At 40.1% G+C, this 20,672-nt stretch overlaps 1 protein-coding gene across 1 annotated transcript in view; it reads right to left on the bottom strand.

Annotated features, from left to right (window-relative positions):
* The window catches only part of LOC101413984 (EGF-like and EMI domain-containing protein 1), a 571,143-nt gene extending 562,346 nt beyond the window's left edge, over positions 1–8,797 (bottom strand). The window contains exon 1 of the mRNA XM_071214465.1: positions 8,670–8,797. Within this exon, the coding sequence (XP_071070566.1) occupies positions 8,670–8,758 (89 nt within the window). The 5' untranslated portion in view covers positions 8,759–8,797. The remainder of the gene's footprint in view (positions 1–8,669) is intronic.
* Between the last annotated feature and the right edge of the window lie 11,875 nt (positions 8,798–20,672).

The raw sequence follows: 20,672 nt of genomic DNA, 5'->3' as shown, positions 1-20,672 counted from the left end.
GTCCTCCTCTCAAACATCAGAATTTCCAGGGTTACCTTGATCCTTTCTTTTTAAATAAACCTGCCTCCTTCTACATCAACATCCAAATATAGCTCTAGCACAGTCCTCTCTTGTGAGCCTCAGACTCTTATGTGGAGCTTCTCCAGGATGCCCCAATCTGAGATCCCACAGACACATGAATAGTCTCATGTTCCTTGCTGAACTCACCCACTTCTCCCCTGAAGTTCCTTTTCCTCTGTGCTTTCTAGTTCCTCAGTTACCCAGAAGCCACCCTCAAGCCCTCTCTCTCTCTCATTCCCTCATTTCCAAACATTCACTGACTCCTCTTAATATTAACCTTTCAAATCTGTTCCTTCCTTTCAGCACGACCATTTCCTTTGTTTATTAGACCCTCACCATTTCTCCCTGGTTGACTGTAAGAACTTCCTAATTGGACCCACTTCCTCTGGCTTCATCCTTTTCCATCCCATTCTTCATTCCAAAACACATAATTGATTATGTCACTCCCCTGCTTTCAGTCACTTCTGGCTTCCCAGTGATTCCAATGAAAAGTCCAAAGTTTGAGCTTGACATACAAGACCCTTCCTAAGCTATTCCTTCTCAGCTCCCCGAAACTCATCTTCTATTGCAGCCCCATTCGTATTCTTCCCTCTAGGCATACCATTAAGAGAATGATTTATGGTTTTCCAAAAGGAAGACTCTTGCTTCTTTTTGCAAATTCTCTTCTCACCAAAGCCACCACCATCATCACCACCTTTATCACCTGTCTAAACTCTACTGAAAAGCAGCAGCTTAAGAAAAATAAACTCTGGAAAACCTACCCTGAGACCCTGTAATCGCTCTCCTCTATGGTAGGGTTACATGCCCCATCTTTGCCACCTTTGCATTGGTAGGTTCTGGTCTATTTTTTGGTCATTTCCCAGGTGATGAGTTGATCAAGGACAGAGGACATCATATAGGATACATGTATCTGTATCCCCAAAGTCTGACCCTTAATAAATATTTGTTGAAAAGAAGTAATAAGAAAATAGTTTAACCACATATTTGTGTTAAGCAACTGGGTTAGTGGTTTGATTTCATATTTAGTGGAGAAAAGACAGATACCTGGGATTCAAACACACAGTCCCTTGGTCAAGCTCACTAAACCTGTTTTCATTTAGTTCCAGAGTTTCCCCCCCTACTTAAAAAGAATGGGAAAATCAAGTACCAGATTCAACAAAACAGAACAAAAATAGATTTAAGCCTTGGCAGTCTGTGCTGATAAAATTGGAAAGGAAAATGTTAGAAGTATTGGAAGACAATTCTTCAAGATCTCTTACATTCCTATATATCTTAGGAAGAAGCATTGACAGCTTCTGTTCTGTAAGTTTGTTTGTATAGCAAACTGTCTTTGAAGGTAGAGAGGGTGTCTTCTGCTAGAGCTGAGTACAGATTTGTCTCCTGAGCAGGACAATAAAGATAACATCTCCCTCTAAGAGCAAAGGTTGGGCAAGTTTGCTAGCAGCCCCCTTATAGGATTGGAGGTTTCCAAAGATCAGTGTTCATCAGCTGTAACACAAACCCACTGTGTGCACAGCATCCATTTGGGCATTGCTGCTTTGGAACTTGGGGGTAGGCAAGGGCAAGTTAAGGTAAAGCAAACATGAAGCTCATACTCTCCACTGTGGCATGAGTAATAAAGTTCCTTGTCTTTGATTCAAGAGTCTTGGGCTCTACAGCAGCTCTTAACTGTGGCAGACTAACATGTTATTCTTGCAGAGTAAAATCTTAGACTTGCACATTTCTTGACAAGACGCAGGGGACAAAAGGCAAAAAATAAAGTAATACAATACAATACAACAAAGGAGGTAGTCAACAAATATTTATAAAATTTTAATAAGGCCTTGAACACAGTGTAAGAGAACTGATTATGGAGTCAAGCAGTCTGTGTCCACATCCTAGCTTTACCACTTATTAGTGATAGGGCATCACCTTCATACACTTATATGGAGATTCTCCAAAAAATCTTAACTTCCCTGGACCTCAAATTTCTCTTCACAAAATGTAGATACTAATAGTACCTTCTGATAGGTTTTTGTGAGAATTAAAATGAGTTAAAATACACAAAGTACTTAAATTTTCCTGGCACATAATAGGTAATATTTAAGAATGCTATTATTCTGATGGCTGAACCTCATGTCATGTATAATCATAGTTTTTAAGAGAAATTATGCTGTTAAGTCTTTGTTTTTCATACCAATTGATGAAAATTAAATAGTATATTAAATAAAAATAGAGGATCAAGAGAATATGAAAGAGAAGACCAACCAAAAGATAACTGTAATAGTCTAGGAGTAAAAAGTAGTATGGTTGGGCTTGGTGTTGGCAACAAGATTAGAAATCACTGAATTCATTCAAGAGCTATTTCATTACTTGTATTTATATGACTTGGCAGCTGATAAGAATATAAATATTTATCCAATTGCCATGAACAAAGTCCTTGTCACAATCACATTGCCTAAGGCATATAATATAACTACGGGGAAAACTGAGAGAAAAGTGTAGATATAAGATTTCAAATATAGAAGAAGAGAAAGATGGATAAAACACCTGAGAAGAAGATATTGAGGGGGTCAATGATGACGATCATGAGGATGGTCTAAATGCCTTTTGGGTCTGACACCTATGGAGATGATAAATCCATGGTTGAAAGTGCAAGTCCGTTAACTCTGAAGAGAGACTGGGGTTAGACCTGATTCTCATCAGAAGAAAGCATATGATGGAAGCCAGAGAAAGGGATATACCAAGTAAAGTTAAAGAATGGGAAGAGGAACAAAGATGAAAGGCAAGAAAATGCACAGACCACTGCTGAAGGAGAACTACAGATGATAGTAAGTGTACAAAGGAAAAGCACAAGCACAGAAGTACAAAAGTGAGAAACAGCAATAGCAACTAATGTTAAATGTTTCAAAATATGCTGGTAGGATGAGTTCAGAAAAGAGGGTGGCCTTTGAATTGGAAGTTGAGCAGAGGAAGCCAGACTGCAGTGGTTAAATTATCAATGATAAGTGCGAAAGCAGAGTCCATGAGCTGGTCTTGAGAAACTGAAGATATAGGAGAGAAGAAGCCAGGTCAAGACACCTGCAGATAGACAAGGACATGATACCAACATAGATGTAGATGTAGACATAGACATAGAATATAGATGCACAAAGGAGGCTTGAAAAAAGCTGGGAAAAGAGAAGCCAGTAGAAAGGAAAAAACCTGAAGATAAAAGAAAAAAAAGTATGACTGATAGAAAAGATGTCTAAAAGATGAGATCTAGAACATACATAGAAGGGATTACTTGAAGAAAAGTAGGAAATTTCTTCCCATCAGAAACAGATGAAAGAAGAGAAATAAAGATCCTGGGAAAATAATGAAGCAGTTGACAGGGATTCTGAGAAAGTTAATATAATACAATATCAATTTCATCCAAAAGTATGGATTGGCCCAAGGAAATAACACTTCACACTCACTACAATGGCTATTACTTCTAAAAATGAAAAATAAGGTGCTGGTGAGGAGAAATTGGAGCCTGTCTTTCCTGTCAGTGGGAATGTAAAATGGTGTACCTACTACAGAAAACAATTTGGGACTTCCTCAAAAAGTTAAACACAAATAAATGACCCACCAATTTCTCTCCTAGATATACAGGCGAAAGAATTGAAAAGAGGGTCTCAGATACTTGTACACCAATGTTCATAGCAGCAATACTGACAATAGCCAAAAGGCAGAAACCCAAGTGCCCATCAACAGATGAATGGCTAAACAAAATGTGGCATATACACTCAATGGAAGATTATTCAGCCATCAAAAGGAATGAAGTGCTGATTCATTCTACAATATAGATGAACCTTAAAAACATTATATTAAGTGAAAGAAGCCAGTCACAAAAGGACAAATATTGTATAATCCCATGTATATGGAATATCTAGAATAAACAATTCATACAGATAGAAAGCAAATTAGAGGTTTTCCGTGGCAGAGGGGAGGGAGGGAATGGGGAGTTATTTTTTGTTTGTGTGCGGTGCTGGAAAACTTTTAGAAATGGACGGTGGTGATGGTGGCACAACATTGTAAATGTAACTAATGCCACAGAACTTTACACTTAAAAAACAGTTAAAATGGCAAATTTTATGTTATATATTTGTCACCACATGTGATGGTTAAGTTCATGTAACAACTTAGCCAGCTTATGGCATCTAGCTGTTTGATCAAGCAAAGAGGAGCCTGATTACTGCTGTGAAGATATTTTGTGGACTTATATCATCAGTAAGTTGACTGCATCAATGGCTGATTACATCTACCATCAACTGAGGAGACTGCTTTCAACAATGAGAGAAGTCTCATCCAATCAGTTGAAGGTTTTAAAAAGAAGTGATGATTTCAGCAGTCAGAAGAGAGTATTTTCATCTCTTCTTCAGCCAGCCAGCCTCTCCTGGGGAATTCACTGAAAACTTTCATTGGAGTTCCCAGTTTGTGGCCTGCCCTATATATAGAATCTGCACTTATCTATACCCACGGTAGCATGAGATCATTTGTATAAAGATCTTATAATATTTAGTTATCTACAGTTGGTTCTGTTTCCCTAGAGAGCCCTGACTAATATACCACAATTTTTGTTTTAATAATTATGGGCTTGACTACTAAAACTACAGGGCAGAGGTGAGGATTGGGTCCATTTGGGGGAATGGGAAAAAGTCATCTACTACTGAATAAGAGCAAACAGACCCAGACTAAGCAAGAAGACCAGGGAAGATTGAAGGAGGCTGGCAGAATGAGACACAGGGAGAGGGACCACTACAGAGTGAAGTGAGAAGGGTGTTGGGGCTCTGGAGCTGATGGTACCCTTCCTATCACCACTCAGCTATGAAATGTCAGGGAAGCTCCTTAATCAATCCTAAGACTACTGCTTAGAATTAAAGATCTTAATAAATACAAAGCAATGAAAATAGTGCTTTGCCCCTAGAGAATATATACACAGTGCTCTCTTCTTTAATTCAATTTATGCTCATTTAGAGTGGCTAATATCATAAGAAAACTATCTTATTGAACTAATTTATACTAATGAGTAAATGATAGACCCCAGAACATGCTTAGATTATGTGTAAACTTAAAAGTGGATTCTTACTAGCCCCAGACAAGTCTAACGCATTCAACTTCAGATTTTGCCATAAAGAAAAATAAAATAAGTAAATAAATAACAATCAGTAAACAAATTCCAGCCTAGTGTGTGGGGCAAGAGACAACTCTGTCAACTCCCCTTTACTACTCCACACTATTATCATAGTTTCTTGCCTTTCTCAACTTCTAAATCCATTGAATTTCATAAAATTGAGACCGCTGCCACCCTTCCCATGACACCATTTCCACATCACTACCGAAGGCTGAGGTGAAATGTAGTTGTGTATGTATGGGTGTGTTAGGTGTGAGAGTTGGATAAGCAGTTTTAAATCAGGCATATTTTGGATTCATTTATCAAAACTACCTGTATCAGGTATCTGTATTAGGGGATGAAAAGTGAGATGTCATACACAGTTTAGGAGACTCTTGAATCATGAAGTGGTCACACCTTTTTAAATTTCTCTCCAGGTATCAAAGAAATTCAAGCGTACCAAAGCCTGTGAGCTTAAGCTAGTAGATCTTCCCTTATTCACTTCCGCCTGTCATGGAATCTGTAACACTTACATGTTTACTCCTTTTCATCATGTTGTATTTAAAAATTAGGCAAGTGCTTACAAAGGATACATTTTAAAAGAGTGTGATACAGTCAATTTTCCTTTAATGTCTCAAAGAAATGGAGTAGAGTTTATTTCCTCCTATTTCATCCTTTAGAAAACATTTACAGAATACCATTAACATAAGTAAACTCTTCAATATCACTTCATCAAAATGCCATCAGCAGTTATGACTCTCCAGTTCATAATCCAAATGCCAAGGATAACTTTCCCCACTGTACAATTCCCAGTGTAAGCCTAGCCAATCATTTTAATACTTAAAACACAGCCCAAGAGAGAGCAAGAGAATTTCATGAAGAGCAGCTCCTTTGTGAGGCTCCTATCCCACTCATTCCAGAACAATTAGCATATCCACCTCTCTCCATGCCCATCATCAAATGTTGTTTGCAACAGTTTGCCTTGGTCTAAACCTTCTGCATTCTCAGAGTGTAAATTTAACCTCATGTGCCTCTCTTCATCCTAAAATGGGGATAATGGTTCTTACCTCAAAGTACTACTGTCAGAGCTAAATGAAATGATACATGTAAAGTAGCTAGAAAATTGTCTAGCATCTAGGTAAAAACTCAAAAGGGTGAATTATCTGTGACTTCCAATGTCTACTACATAGTATTACACTTCAGCAATTTTGTGGAAAACAGATGTTATAAATATCTGACTAACCTTAATTATCCACGTTTTCTTAAATGTGAGAATATAAAAGCTTTCTTAAACGTGATAAGACAAGGTCATTAGACATCAATTATCATTAGAGTTGGGGTATCCATAAACCATCCATGTTTGGCTTCTTCACTAAAATTTCCTTTGAAAATGGGCTTTCTTATGGAGGAGAGCACCGTAAACACTATGCACTGAAATTAAGGCTGACCATTTGCCACATAGTCTCCATTTCCCATATTCAGTAGTCATTCTAGTTCCAAAATCTGCTCAAGCACACGATCAGCTACATAAAATTTTTACCTGTGTTAATGACCTATAAGTGCCAGTCAGTAAGATGGTGCATTCTCATTAATGGTCCTCACCTCATTAGAAGCCTGCTCTCACTGATAATGGACCTCAGAGGTCAAAAAAAAAAAAAAAATCTCAGGAAGAGGCCTCTTGAATTCAATAGATGGATAGATGTATAAAAGCCAAGTGCTTTACTTGGTTGCATTCCACATGCCTAGAACAATTGCATGGGAATCTACAGAAACCTAGCACTAAATCTCAATATGGTTCCTGCTTAAGAAACCACCATTAACTCCCATAGCGGGGAGGCCTGACTGCAAATTTGATAGACTTTTTCCCATCCTGACATCAGAAAGCACCAAAAGTCAACAGAGTAATCTTAATAACTCCCTGGAAAGAGCACCTCTATTTACATATTTATATTGGTGTTAATATTTGATCTCATTGCACCTAATAAATGAGCCACACTAGCAATCTCCTAACAACAAAATGCAGTGTCAACCCTTCAGCCTTTTCAATAAGAGAGTTAACATTGAAACATGAGGTAAAACAGGTAAGCAATGTACGAGGAGTTGTTGAGCATTTTAGTAATTTCTCAGAGACCTCAAAGGGAATCTACAGCCTCAGTGTGCACAGGTCACTTTGTGGCTACCCAATAAGCCAACCCAGGATCCACTTTATGAACAGCCCTTGTAAAGTTAAGAGCAGAGGTACACAGCAAACTTGCTGAAACGCAGTTTCTATGAAGTGCAGGCTCACATATGCACAAGATACAAAAGTGAGATGTGTTTCAGAGATATGCTGTAGAAGAAAAGTCTAAATCAACCTTCTCTTCAAAATAATCATTTTATCAATGCAAGAGAAATCACCATAATATCCTTGCATGTCTGGCAGATACATATTTACAACCTATGTACCCAAGAATTTTTTCTTCAATGCCACCAACAACCCGGCCGTGTCTTATGATTTATAGTTAGTGACTTTTACAATAACCAGGCATCAAGTTAAATCTCACATGAGAGGGATGAAATACGGAAGTGTAATATGAATTCAAAAAGTCTTTTTTTTACGGGGAAAGAGACATGATCTCCTTGATACTACAAAATTGGTGAAAACTTTATCCAGCCGACTTGAAAAGACTTAAGATTCCTCGTGAGCTTCTCGCTATGCTTAACATAGTGACCAAGATTTATATCTCCTTGCTTTTCGCACTTTTAACCTGGAAATGAGAATCATGCCCTAAACTCCGGACGATGGTTTCAGGTACTTCCCATTCACTCCTCCAATTATCGCCTCAGTTTTCTCCTAAACAGGCTAGCAAAGAAGTGGCTGGCCCTACAGTCCTCGGGGTATTTGTCTCCTCCGCTCCTCACATTAGCAAAAAAAAAAAAAAAACCCAAAAACAACGGGGTTCGTCTCCCACATCGAACTTGTGGAATAAGCCACTCCTTCGGATTCGAAGATACTTCTCAAATAAAAGAATGAGTGAACAGTAGGTGCACGAACTGACTGGTCTCATGTCAGAAGACAACGTAAAGAAACTCGCTGTTTGACAGGATTTGATTCAAGACCTTTTCAGAAAGTAGCACTAGTCCCTAGCCGATTATTCTTCCGAAACCGGAAATTAGCCGAAACACACACACCACGCACACATGCACACACTCAAACCCGGGAAAAAAAACCTGTCCGCCGCTGAGGAAGCGGCAGGGGGAAAGCCGGCACCCCCTCGATCGCCCTGTTGCTCCGGGGCTGGCACTGCCCGGCGCGCACTGGGGAGAGCTTCCCGCCGCGCTCGGCCCGGCGCCGCCCGCAGTCCCCGCCCGGTGCTCGCGCCCGACACCCGGTCGGGGTTCTGAGCGCGGGAACCTGCGGGCTGAGAGCGGTACCCGCCGCCTAAGCTCCCGCGGAGGCGGGGTGGGGCGGGGCGCCTCCCGGAGCGTCCTGGAGCGCGCGGGCGCCACTTACATGCCCGGCGCGAGCTGGAGGGCGCTGCCTGGCGGCCCGCCCGCGGCCACCCAGGAGCAGACGCACCAGAGCCAGAGCTGCGAGGTCATCTCGGTGTGGCTCCGGCCGCCCCCCGGTCTGCACGCGGCGCGCCGCGCCGGCTCCACAAGTCCGAGGCGGGCGCACAAGTTGGGCTCGCGGGGCAGAAGTTGGTGAGCGGGGCTCGGGGGGCGGCGAGCTGCGTCGCCCGGCGGAGGGCGCGCCGGCCCCTCGGCCCTCACAGCCGTCGCAGGCGCTCTAAGCGCTCCGGGAGCGGCCCCGCGAGCCCCCGACGCGCCGCGGCCGCCGCTCTGCTCGCCCCTGCTCCGCCGGGAGCGACTGGAGCGGAAAGAGTGCCCTTGCCCCGCAGCCCCCGCAGCCCCCGCAGCCCTGGCGCCATGGAAACGCGCTCTCCGCCTTCCCCCTCGGGCCCCTCCGAAGCGCTTAAAGAGACAGGCCCGCGGCCAGCGCGGACTCGGCGCGCCCCCGGGCACGCCCTCCCCTGGCGCCCTCCTCGCCCCCTCCTCTGCTTCCGGGCTCTGCCAGGAATCACACAGGGACGGGCTGGAGGCTCGGGGCTGAACAGGTAGCTGGGACTCCACAGAGGGGGCTTCGCGCAAGATTCCCGCCTAACTCCGCTCGCATCTCTCCCTCCCACCTAGCCAACCCCCCCAACACACACCCAGCCCCCGCCAAAAAGAAAAGGGAAGGCAACGCAACTCTGGCTTCGCCCCTCGTACACCAACCTGCTCGGAACGAACCAGCCTGGCACCTGCCACAAGCGGAGACCAAAAGAAGGCTGACTTCTCGTTCTCCCGCGTTCTGCTCCCTCCCGCCCCGAGTCTGGGGAGTCGGTGAGAACACGAGGCTAGGGGAGGCGTGTTTGAAGTGCGAACCAAACAGCACTTGATTGGGTCAAATCTCCTGCCAAATCGACAGTTGCAGGACACATCACCGGCTGATCCAAAAAATCCTCGTTACTCAAAATGGGATAATCTCCCTTCATTTTACTTGGCCACCATCTCAACCGCTTCAGACACCAGAGTTACAAGGCGGAGCCAACCCTTTTGCAAACCTCCTACCTCCTTTCCTTGAATCAGCTCCTCCCGTTCCCTAAAGCAGCAGCCAGTTGCGAGCCCCCACGGCCTCTCCAAAAGGGAGCAGCGTCTGCTCATAATGGGCAGCTCCGGCTGCGGTGCTGGCTCCGCTGCCTGGGATGTACAGCCAAGCGCGGAGCATTCGCCAGCATCTCCGGCCGGAGGCTCTGCCTCTGCCCGGCGCCAGCTGCTGTCTGGAAGGGCACAAACCTCTGGAGTCTGTTTCGTGAAAATAAAAATCTATGGTGCATCGTGCCCTTCAACAAGGACAGCCCAGGCTTGGGTGTCATAATTTGCAGTTAGCCCTGCAGAAAACGGATCAATCTGCCGTAGGATAACTTTTTCTTAATTCCTAAACTTATCAAAGTGACTCTCCGATGACTAATTCATAATCATATACTTAAAGTGGTGCCACCTGATTTCCTTGGTCCTAGGAGCCCTGAAACAATCTTCCCCAAAAGGTCGTTTGGGCTCCCTTTTGCCCTTCATAGTTGTATTAACCAGCTGGTTCTTACTTTCAGTCTTCTGAGTCTTTGTTCCCTCTTCTTTCCTTTCTGCTTTTTCTGTTACTTAAGTAGAAATTGGGTATTTACGGGAAGGACTAAGGAGCAAACTTTGCCTTCTTTGACTTGTGGAATTGTTAATTCATACCACCCTGCAGTACAGAGAGTGCAAAAATCTTAAGTACACGACTAGATGATACCCCTCTACCTTTTGACAAATACATTTGACACAAATAGAATTTTAAAGCCAATTGAACAATAGAAATCATTTTTGAGCCTCCTTATTGCATATTTTAAAAGGATTACATTTCTTTTTCTTTTTCTAAATAATTACAGTTATAAATGAACCAGGCCTTCACCAATCACAGTGAACTTGGTTGCCCCCCTGACATCTATCCTACAGATGGATTGTCACTTACCAACACTTAATTAGTTCTGATAATGGCAAGCACAGCATGTATAGAAAACACATAGAAAAAAAATTTAATCTGTTTTTAACTCTTAGTTTTAACTTCTAAACCTCTTTGCCACCCTTGTTAACAAGTAGCAAAGTAGATTGCTTGATTTTACCTCCTCATCTTTTTCCTCTCTCTCTTCTAGTGAGGTGCAAATGAACAGTGAAATGACCCAAGGCAGGCAGAGCAGATGGAGAAGAAAGGAAAAAAAAGGAAATTGGATAAACCACAGTAATAGTGACTGCTGAATTTAGTGCACTGCCCCACACACACACTCACTCCTGGTATAGGTAAAGGTGAGAAAATTAATCCTCTCCTTTGACTGAATTTCTAGTTTGTCCTGTGGATGAAACCTAAAGACTTCAGATTGTTTCAATACAGTTTGATCTTAATTCTTTTAATGAAAATTTACAGCATACCTAAAGATGACAGTTTATATTAATTGTATCCTGAAATTTGACTTGCTAAGTCTTTCTTTGCTTCTTGACTAGTTGTAACTCTGTAGAGCTCTATCTTCAACTAATCTCATTACCTTCTGGAGTATAAAAAGTTTCTCCTCATTTTCTCTCTTTATACTGCAGTCCCCTTGCATAAATAATACACCTTCTTTATTACAAGACTGAATTTTATGTAAGCCACAACCGAAACTGAGAACTATTTTAAGAACTAAAGAAAGATGGAAAAATAAAGGAATGTATGTAAATTATTTGATTGTATGGGTGTTTAATAAAGGACAGTTTAGATACTGTGGGAAGTGAATCAGAATTGAAAATCACAAATTAGAAATATTTCCTTTTACATATATTAAAGAACATTTATTATAGATGAATATTTAGCACACTTTGGAATTTAAAGGCAAAATATGATTAGTGTATATTTCATAAAGTAAGGTTGATTTCAAATTAGTCTATCATGGATAATAATATGAACTCAGTGACATGTAAGCAATTACCATTAAATGAAACAAATTCTTCCAGCTTAAGCATTTGAATTTTTGCAACGAAATAGGAAATGCTGATTTGACTTCAGCTCCCCTTTTGCAGTCTACTCATGCAATTTTAAAATGACTGTTTATTTTGATTTGTTTGGTTGCTTATGCTATATCTCTAAAACAGGGAAGTATTGTGAAAACTGTTAATTACAGTCTGACATTTTAAAAAAGAACTGCATTTTGGTGATTTGTTTGAACAAACAAAATGAAGCCAGATAAGCCAAAATAATGCATTACATCTTTATTGCCAAAAGTGGAAGAAATTTTAAAATTAGCAAAGCTAGAGAATTAGCCAGATGCACAAAGAACCGGTTTTAAAAATTAAAGGAGGGAGTTTTGTGTTAATGCCATTCCTTGCTCAGACGTAAATTTCATTGACTTGGGGTGGGGAGGGGGGAGGAACAAACGTTATGAATTGGGCTTTATTTTTGCAAATGATCTTTTATACTGCCAACCCACACAGATTTAAAAATGAATTTGATATAGCAGACAAATATTCTTGTTGAGAGGAATCCAAAGGATTTGGGGGGCCCTGCAGTGGGAATGCTACATGCCATCCTACTGTCCCTCCAGACCTGCATCAAAGGAGTTATAAATCTAACCAGCTTCTCCCTTGTTAGAAGGAGGTGGGATAAGCCAATTTCATGCTTTATGTATGCTGGTTGTAAAAAGGAACACTTACCTAAAAAGAAATAGATTCCGACCAGATGTTCTCAAAATCTTTCTCAGCTGCTGCTTGAAGCTTTACAGTCACTGCATGCTTTATCTTCTCGTCTATCTTCTTCTAATTGAGAAATTGTTGATCCATGCAGTTCAACAGGCAGGCTGCTGCAAAAAGCTTTCCTGCCAAAGCTTTTCAGCCTTGCTCTCCTTCTGCACACAAAAACTTCCAGTGTCTGTGTGGGGACAGGAAGAGAGAGCAGGCCACTCCATTCGGCAGGTGTTGTGGGTTGAAAAAGGAGGAGGTCAGAAAGCAATTCTTCAAAGGATAAGTTCTGTCACCTTAAGGTATAATAAATTGCTATTACAGAAATGCCTACAAGCAATAATGAGCCATACTCAATGAAATCTTGGTGTCAGGCAAAATAGAATGAAATTTACCCAGGAACCAACTGGGATTGTCACACCAAGATGTGAATAATCATTTTCACTTTGTTTTCATCTGCCACTAAATCACTAAATTTTGTCCCTACAAACCCATAGCTCCCTGCTTCTCTCTCTCTTTTTTTTTAAGGAAAAGAATCAATTTAGCATAAAACTTTTAACATGCCTATGAAATGAATTTATTTATACGTAATTTCTCAATAGTGAGCTACTCGACTGTAAAGACTTGACCAATCAGATGTGAGTTATAACAGAATTATCAAGTCCAGAATTACATATATTTATTGGGACATAGAAGAATATCCAAGTTGCACATTTTATTTGTACTTATTTGGAAATTAAAACTTGCAAGTCAATTCTTGTATGTAAAGAGGTTGCTTACTATTAATTAAGGACCACTTCATTTCCTGACAGTCTTTTCTCTCAGAGGGAAAAGTGAATACCACAATTCCTTCCCTGGAGATTTTTAGTCTGAAATCATATTCTTTGGGTCTTGAAATGATCATATCCCAATAGCCACAATCAATGCCTCTGTAACTAACCATGCTAAGAAAGTTGAATAGATCTGGTCATTTAAAAAATCACAGAATAGAGCAATATAGCCTGATGTGTGCTTGATAGTAGAGACTCTGTGGCCCATTTTTTAGGCCTATAGCTTCACTAAGTTACTGAAAATATGCCATTAGCTTACCTTTTGTAGAGTGCATACTCATCTAGAGGAAAGATAAAATCTTGGTAATGCAGGATTTTCCATTCCTTTTCCAAACCAATATGGATAAATCAGAGGAGGATTTCACAAGAGTGGATAAGTGAGCAAAATAGTGCCCAGGGAAGCTCATAGTACATGAATAAAAATATGCTCTTAAGAAAAAATTATCCAAACCCCAAATGGTTTCAGACTATCCATTTTAGCCCCAGATAAGATGAGAGAAAGCATTGCCAGCCATTCTCTGGAAAGCTAAGGTGAATTGTGGCTGAGGTCCGAAATCAACACCCAAAGGCTAGTGCACTTGAAAGGGCATTATCCTACATTTACACAAAAATACAGTGCACATTTGATTTGTACCTAGAATGCTTTCTGTATTTTTTATTGTGTGTTTTATATAGTATATGAAATGAGCAGCTTCAGTTTACTATACAGCTATAGGGCAATGGTATTCAAAATGCAGTCTGCCTACGATCAAGACAATGAAAAGACAATCCACAGAATGGAAGAAAGTATTTGCAAATCATATATCTGATAAGGAGCTAGTATCCAAATAAATAAAGAACACTTATAACTCAACAACAAAAAGACAACCTAATTTAAAAATGGGCAAAGGATTTCACTAGAAATTTCTTCAGAGAAGATATTCAAATGGCCAAAAAGCATATGAAATGATGCCCCAAGTCAGTAGTCATTAGAGAAATGCAAATCAAAACTACAATAAGATACTACTTGACACCTACTAGTATGGATATAATCCAAAGGCAGACTAATGGTGAGAATTTGGGGAAACTAGTGGGAATGTAAAATGGTGTAGCTGCTTTGGAAAACAGTTTGGCATTTCCTCACAATGTTAAAGGTAGAGTTACCGTATAACCAAGCAATTCCACTCCTAGGTATAAAATATACCCAAAAGAAGTGAAGGCATATGTCCACACAAAACCTGATACACAAATGTTCATAGCAGCATTATTCATAAGAGTCAAAAAGTGAAAAAACCTGAATGCCCATCTATTGATGGATATATAAACAAAATGTGGCATAGCCATACAATGGAATATTATTTGACAGTAAAAAGGAATGAAGTCATGATACATGCTATAACATGGATAAATCTTGAAAAGTAATAATGAAGAGTTCACAGATTGGCTATTTTGAGGGCTATAATCTAAATGCCTGACTTTAAGAATGCACTTGCTATTGCTTATAAGACAAACTGATGAAAGAACATGGACAAATTAAGACATACAACGTTTTTGAGAGAAACCATTCCAAACTTATATCCTACTTATTGATGGCCCTTAACTGAAACATCATTTCAGTTCAATTCATCATGTTTCTATAAGCCAGGCAGTAGGCTAGGGAATAGAAAAGAAGAAGAAGGACAAGGAGAAGGAGATGAAGAGGAGGAGGAAGAAGAGGAAGAACGAAGAAGGAGTAGGAGAAGGGGGAAGAGGAGAGGAAGAAAAGGGAGGGCAGAAGGGGAGAGGAAGATGAAGGGGAGGAAGGGGAAAGAGAGGGAGGAGGAGGTTAAGAGAAGAAAATTCTAAAATAATAAGACAGATACTACACCCTCAAAGTGTTCGGTCACCCTATTCTAGGGATATCAGACGGCTGACTTGTCCACTATATTTAGTGTGATGAAAGAAGTAGGTACAAAATATAGAGGAGAGAGAAGTTACTTTGGGGAAAGATATGCTTTCTCAATGGCCAGGAAAGGCTACCAGAGATATACATGAGGTAGACTAAAAAAATGATGAGTAGGAGTTCAATAAGCACACAGCTTTGTATATGACAGAATAGGATGAGAGTTAATTAAAATAAAAGCCACAAGTACAAATTGGCGTGTCACGAAGTGTGTTTCTCAAATCAGGGGCATCAGTATTGCCTAGAATGATGATCTATTCTCAGGCCCAATCCCGAAGTTCTGAATCAGACAGTCAAGTGATTCTGATGCATGTTCAAGTTTAAGAAGCACTATTCTAGAGAAATATAGCAACTAGCTTTAAAATAGATATTGAGGTTTGAAAAGAAAAAGCATTTGAGGTTTGAAAAGAGAATGTAGAGAATTCCAGTGTGCACGGCAAATTGAACACTCTCTATCTCTTCTCCTTCCCAAAACCTAACTAAATAAATAGTAAAGGAACCTTTTAAAAGTTATTATCCAACCAAGGCAAATAGGAGAGGAGACAACAATGGGCCAAATAGTTCAAGAACAGTTTGGAAGATTGAAGTCAGATGCAGTATTCCTAAACAACCTAAACAACCACAGCCTAAGTGATTGTTGAAGACAATGCCCAGGAGAAGTGTGCCAGTTCCTTACGAAAACATATGAGGGGCTTAGGCTTGAAGGCACCAATTGTCCTGGAAAGTGGGGGTGATATATTGGGACCTGGTTATAAAACATATATAGTTGACTTCCTGAGGTTCCTTTCTCATTCTGCCTCTAGGAGATAGGCAATATATTTTCTGCCAAAATTGAACTGCAAGGGCCAGGCTTGATAGAGAAGAAGGCAGGGTGAGGCAGAGGACTGAACAAAAGATGATTAGGTGGAAGTTGGCAAGATCAACTAAGATGCCCTCATGATCCCTTCTCACTTTTGTTTCCCAAAAAAGTCTGTGTCCACATGTGCATCTTGCATTTAGGGCATTGCTGTCTAGGGAACCCAGTGAAAGAGCCAGTCCACTACTTGATAACCTTATAATGAAGTCTACCACGTGGCTACTCACACCAACACGAATTATACCTCTCAATAATCTTTTTAGGGCTTACTCTTAAATATCAAACAAAGATCACAAGATATGAAGAAAACTTATAGCATGTTAGGGATATATATGAAAAGAACAGAAAAAAGGAACCCAAAATATAAAGAAGAAATGTCCACACCCCTCAAAAAATACAATTATCTTTAGAGAGAGAATAGAATATATTACTTCCACATACAATAAAAATTATTGTTTTGCTCTGAAAAAGAAACACTCCAAAAATGAGAAATAGGTCTAGGGGGCAAGATGGCAGCTGAGTGAACTTCCCTGTTGGGGACTCCTGCACAGAGTTGGCTAGGCGGTGTTGGAGACGCTTTGAGACCAGGCTGTTTCCGGGGTTTTTGCTGGTCCGGAGGTGTCTGGACACCGATCTGGAGGGAAGGTAGCAGAGAGGATCCGTCTATGAAGTGGACAGGGAGATCCCAGCTGCGTGTGGAGGATTCCCTCAAGGGGTAGGCGGAACTGAGGCGTCTGGGGTAGCCTAGCGGGCCGGGCCACAGCGGCGGCGGACGGGGTAGCCGAGCGGGCCGGGCCGCTGAGGCGGCAGCGGGGTTTCTGTTCTTTGTATTTTTTTTTTCTCCTTAATCCTCTCGCTCTTGTCCCCGATCTTCTCCTTATTCTATTTTAGCTTAACAATACAATAGGTCCTGCAGGAAACACCCCACATTTGATGGGTTTCCTCATCCTCCACTGCCTCATTTCTCTGTGAATAGATTTAGGCTATCTACACTATCCCCTTTCCCCTACAACTTGATATCCTCCACCATCTGCTATATCTCCTATATTCCACCTCCCTTTCTTTGATCCACAAAGTGTCTAACTCTTAATTTCTAGTACCTTTGTTTAGTTTTCCATCTGGTATCTGCCCTTGAAAGTATGACCTTTCTTTTCTCTTTCCCTCTCTGACGAAAATAATAGCTTCTTAGTACGTACCATATTCCTCCCATATTCAGTCATCTACCTCATTATAGGTACTTTCCTACTACTATAACTCTATACAATTTACATGATCTAACCTCCATCCTCCCAGAACTCATATTGTTGTTTTGTTAACATATATCACCAATACTACTTTACACTTTTTCATTCATTACACAAATGCCTTTCCCCAGCACTAATACTTTCCTTTAAAGTGAACTTAACCAACAATAAGAAATTGGAATAAGAAGAACAAAGCGACAAAGAGAAGATATAACACACAAAAACAACAGCTAATCAATTTCCAAGACTAGACAAAGACGCTAAGGAACTGATTAAACCCATCAAAGGAAAAAAAAAAAAATGAAGACAAGACACCAACAAAAATCTACAAACCAAAACAGTAACCAGGAAAACATGGCTGAATCCAATCAACAAACTAAAAATCACGAAGGGGAGCAGAACTTCACACAAGCAATGAAAGATCTCAGAACATTTATCACCGACAAATTCGATATAGTAATGAAAGAGGTTAACAACGTGAAGACAACACTTGGAGGGGAAATTGCAGACATGCGCAAAAAATAACAGATATGATGGAAATGAGCACCACAATTCAAGAAATCAAAAATACACTTGCAGCAAACATCAGCAGACTAGAAGAGGCAGAGCAGAGAATTAGTGATGTGGAAGACAGTGCATTGGAAATCAAACAGATAGTAGAAGCAGTCAATAAAAAGGTAGAAAAAATCCAGATAGGACTTAGGGACCTGAATGATAATGCAACACGCTCAAACATAGGTATTATAGGCATTCCAGAAGGAGAAGAGAAGGGAAAGGGGTCAGAAGGAGTGTTACAGGAAATAATGACTGAAAACTTCCCAAATCTACTGAAAGAGACAGATGTACATATCCAAGAAGCACAGCGCACTCCACTGGTCATAAATCCCAACAGGCCCACCTCAAGACATATAGTTGTCAAATTATCCAATGCTCAAGACAAAGAGAAAATACTAAAAGCAGCAAGAGAAAAGAAAACCATCACATACAAGGGACGCTCCATAAGACTAAGTGCTGATTTCTCATCTGAAACGATGGAGGCAAGAAGGTAGCAGTATGATATAGTCAAGGTACTAAAGGAAAAAAATTTCCAACCAAGAATACTCTATCCAGCTAAACTAGCATTCAAAAATGATGGAGAGTTCAAAATATTCACAGATAAAGAGAAACTGAAAAAGTATATCAACAAGAAACCTCCCCTTCAAGAAATTCTTAAGGGAGTTCTGCAGGAAAAAAGGAAAAAAAACAGGACAGTCAGAGATGGAGGAGAGTGTAAGAGCAACAAAAAGAGAAGGGGAAAATAAAATAATACGAACAAAATATAACAAACACAAATCCAACCAAAATATGGCTACCACAAATAATTCTCTGAACGTAATAACACTGAACGTCAACGGATTAAACTCACCAATCAAAAGATTCAGACTGGGACACTGAATAAGGAAATATGACCCATCTATATGCTGTCTACAAGAGACACATCTTAGACCCAGAGACTCATGGAGGTTGAAAGTGAATGGCTGGAAAACAATCATACAAGCAAACAACAACCAAAAAAAGGCAGGAGTAGCTATATTAATATCAGACAAAATAGACTTTAAATGCGAAACAATTGTGAGAGACAAAGAAAGATACTACATTTTAGTGAAAGGGACAATCTGCCAAGAAGATCGAACGATCATAAATATTTATGCTCCTAACAAGGATGCCTCTAAATACGTGAGACAAACACTGGAAAAACTAAGTGAAAAAATAGATACATCTACAATTATAGTGGGAGATTTTAATACACCACTATCAACTCTAGACAGAACATCTCAAAAGAGAATCACTAAAGAAACAAAACAATTGAACAGTATATTAGAAGAGCTGGATATAATAGACATATATAGATCATTACACCCAAACACAGCAGAATATACATTTTTCTCAAGCACACATGGATCATTCTCCAAGATAGCCCATATGCTAGGCCACAAAGAAAGGCTTAATGAATTCAGAAAGATCGAAATCATACAAAACAATATCTCTGACCACAGTGGAGTGAAGCTGGAAATTTGCAAGGGACAGAGGCCCAGACTTCACACTACAATTTGGAAATTAAACAGCACACTCTTAGAAAAACAGTGGGTCAAAGAGGAAATCTCAGAAGAAATCAATGACTACCTTGAAACAAATGATAATGATAACACAACATACCAAAATTTATGGGATGCAGCAAAAGCAGTATGAGAGGGAAATTTATAGCCATAAATTCATACATCAAAAAAGAAGAGCAAAAATTGAAGAACTAACTGCACTTTTGATGGAATTAGAAAAACAACAACAAAGTAACCCAACAGGAAGAAGAAGGAAGGAAATAACAAAGATAAGAGCAGAACTAAATGAAATAGAAAATAAGAAAGCACTTGAAAAAATAAACAAGACCAAGAGCTGGGTTTTTGAGAAGATCAACAAAATTGACAAACCTTTAGTGAGACTAACAAAGAAAAAAAGAGAAAAGATGCAAATACACAAAATAAGAAATGAGGAAGGCGATATCACCACTGACCCCACAGAAATAAAGACTATCATAAGAGGATACTTTGAAAAACTATATTCCAACAAAAATGACAATTTAGAGGAAATGGACAAATTCCTAGAAACACATAAGCAGCCCATATTGACGAAAGAAGAAATTGACGATCTTAACAAACCAATCACAAGCAAAGAGATAGAATCAGTCATTAAAAATCTCCCAACTAAGAAGAGCCCAGGGCCAGACGGCTTCACAGGTGAATTCTACAAAACATTCCAGAAAGAACTAACACCAATCCTGTTGAAACTATTCCAAAAAATCAAAACAGAAGGAACATTGCCTAACTCCTTCTATGATGCCAACATTACCCTAGTACCAAAGCCAAAAAAAGACACCACAAGAAAGGAAAATTACAGACCAATTTCTCTAATGAACCTAGACACAAAAATACTTAACAAAATACTTGCTAATCGTATTCAACAACACATTAAACGAATTATACACCATGACCAAGTGGGATTTATTCCAGGTATGCAAGGATGGTTCAACATAAGAAAATCAATCAATGTGATACACCATATAAACAGATTGAGAGAAAAAAACCACATGATTATATCTATAGATGCAGAAAAGGCATTTGACAAAATACAGCACCCCTTTCTGATAAAAACACTCCAAAAGATCGGAATACAAGGAAACTTTTTGAACATGATAAAGAGTATATATGAAAAACCTAAAGCCAACATTGTTTACAATGGCGAAATCCTGAAATCCTTCCCTCTAAACTCAGGAACAAGACAAGGATGCCCATTGTCTCCACTCCTATTTAACATTGTCTTGGAAGTACTTGCTTGAGCACTGAGACAA

This window comes from Dasypus novemcinctus, chromosome 4 (assembly GCF_030445035.2).
Source record: "Dasypus novemcinctus isolate mDasNov1 chromosome 4, mDasNov1.1.hap2, whole genome shotgun sequence".
NCBI classification, from domain to species: Eukaryota; Metazoa; Chordata; class Mammalia; order Cingulata; family Dasypodidae; genus Dasypus; species Dasypus novemcinctus.
Note: the sequence above shows the minus strand (reverse complement) of the source record. Positions and strands in the feature narration are given on the sequence as shown.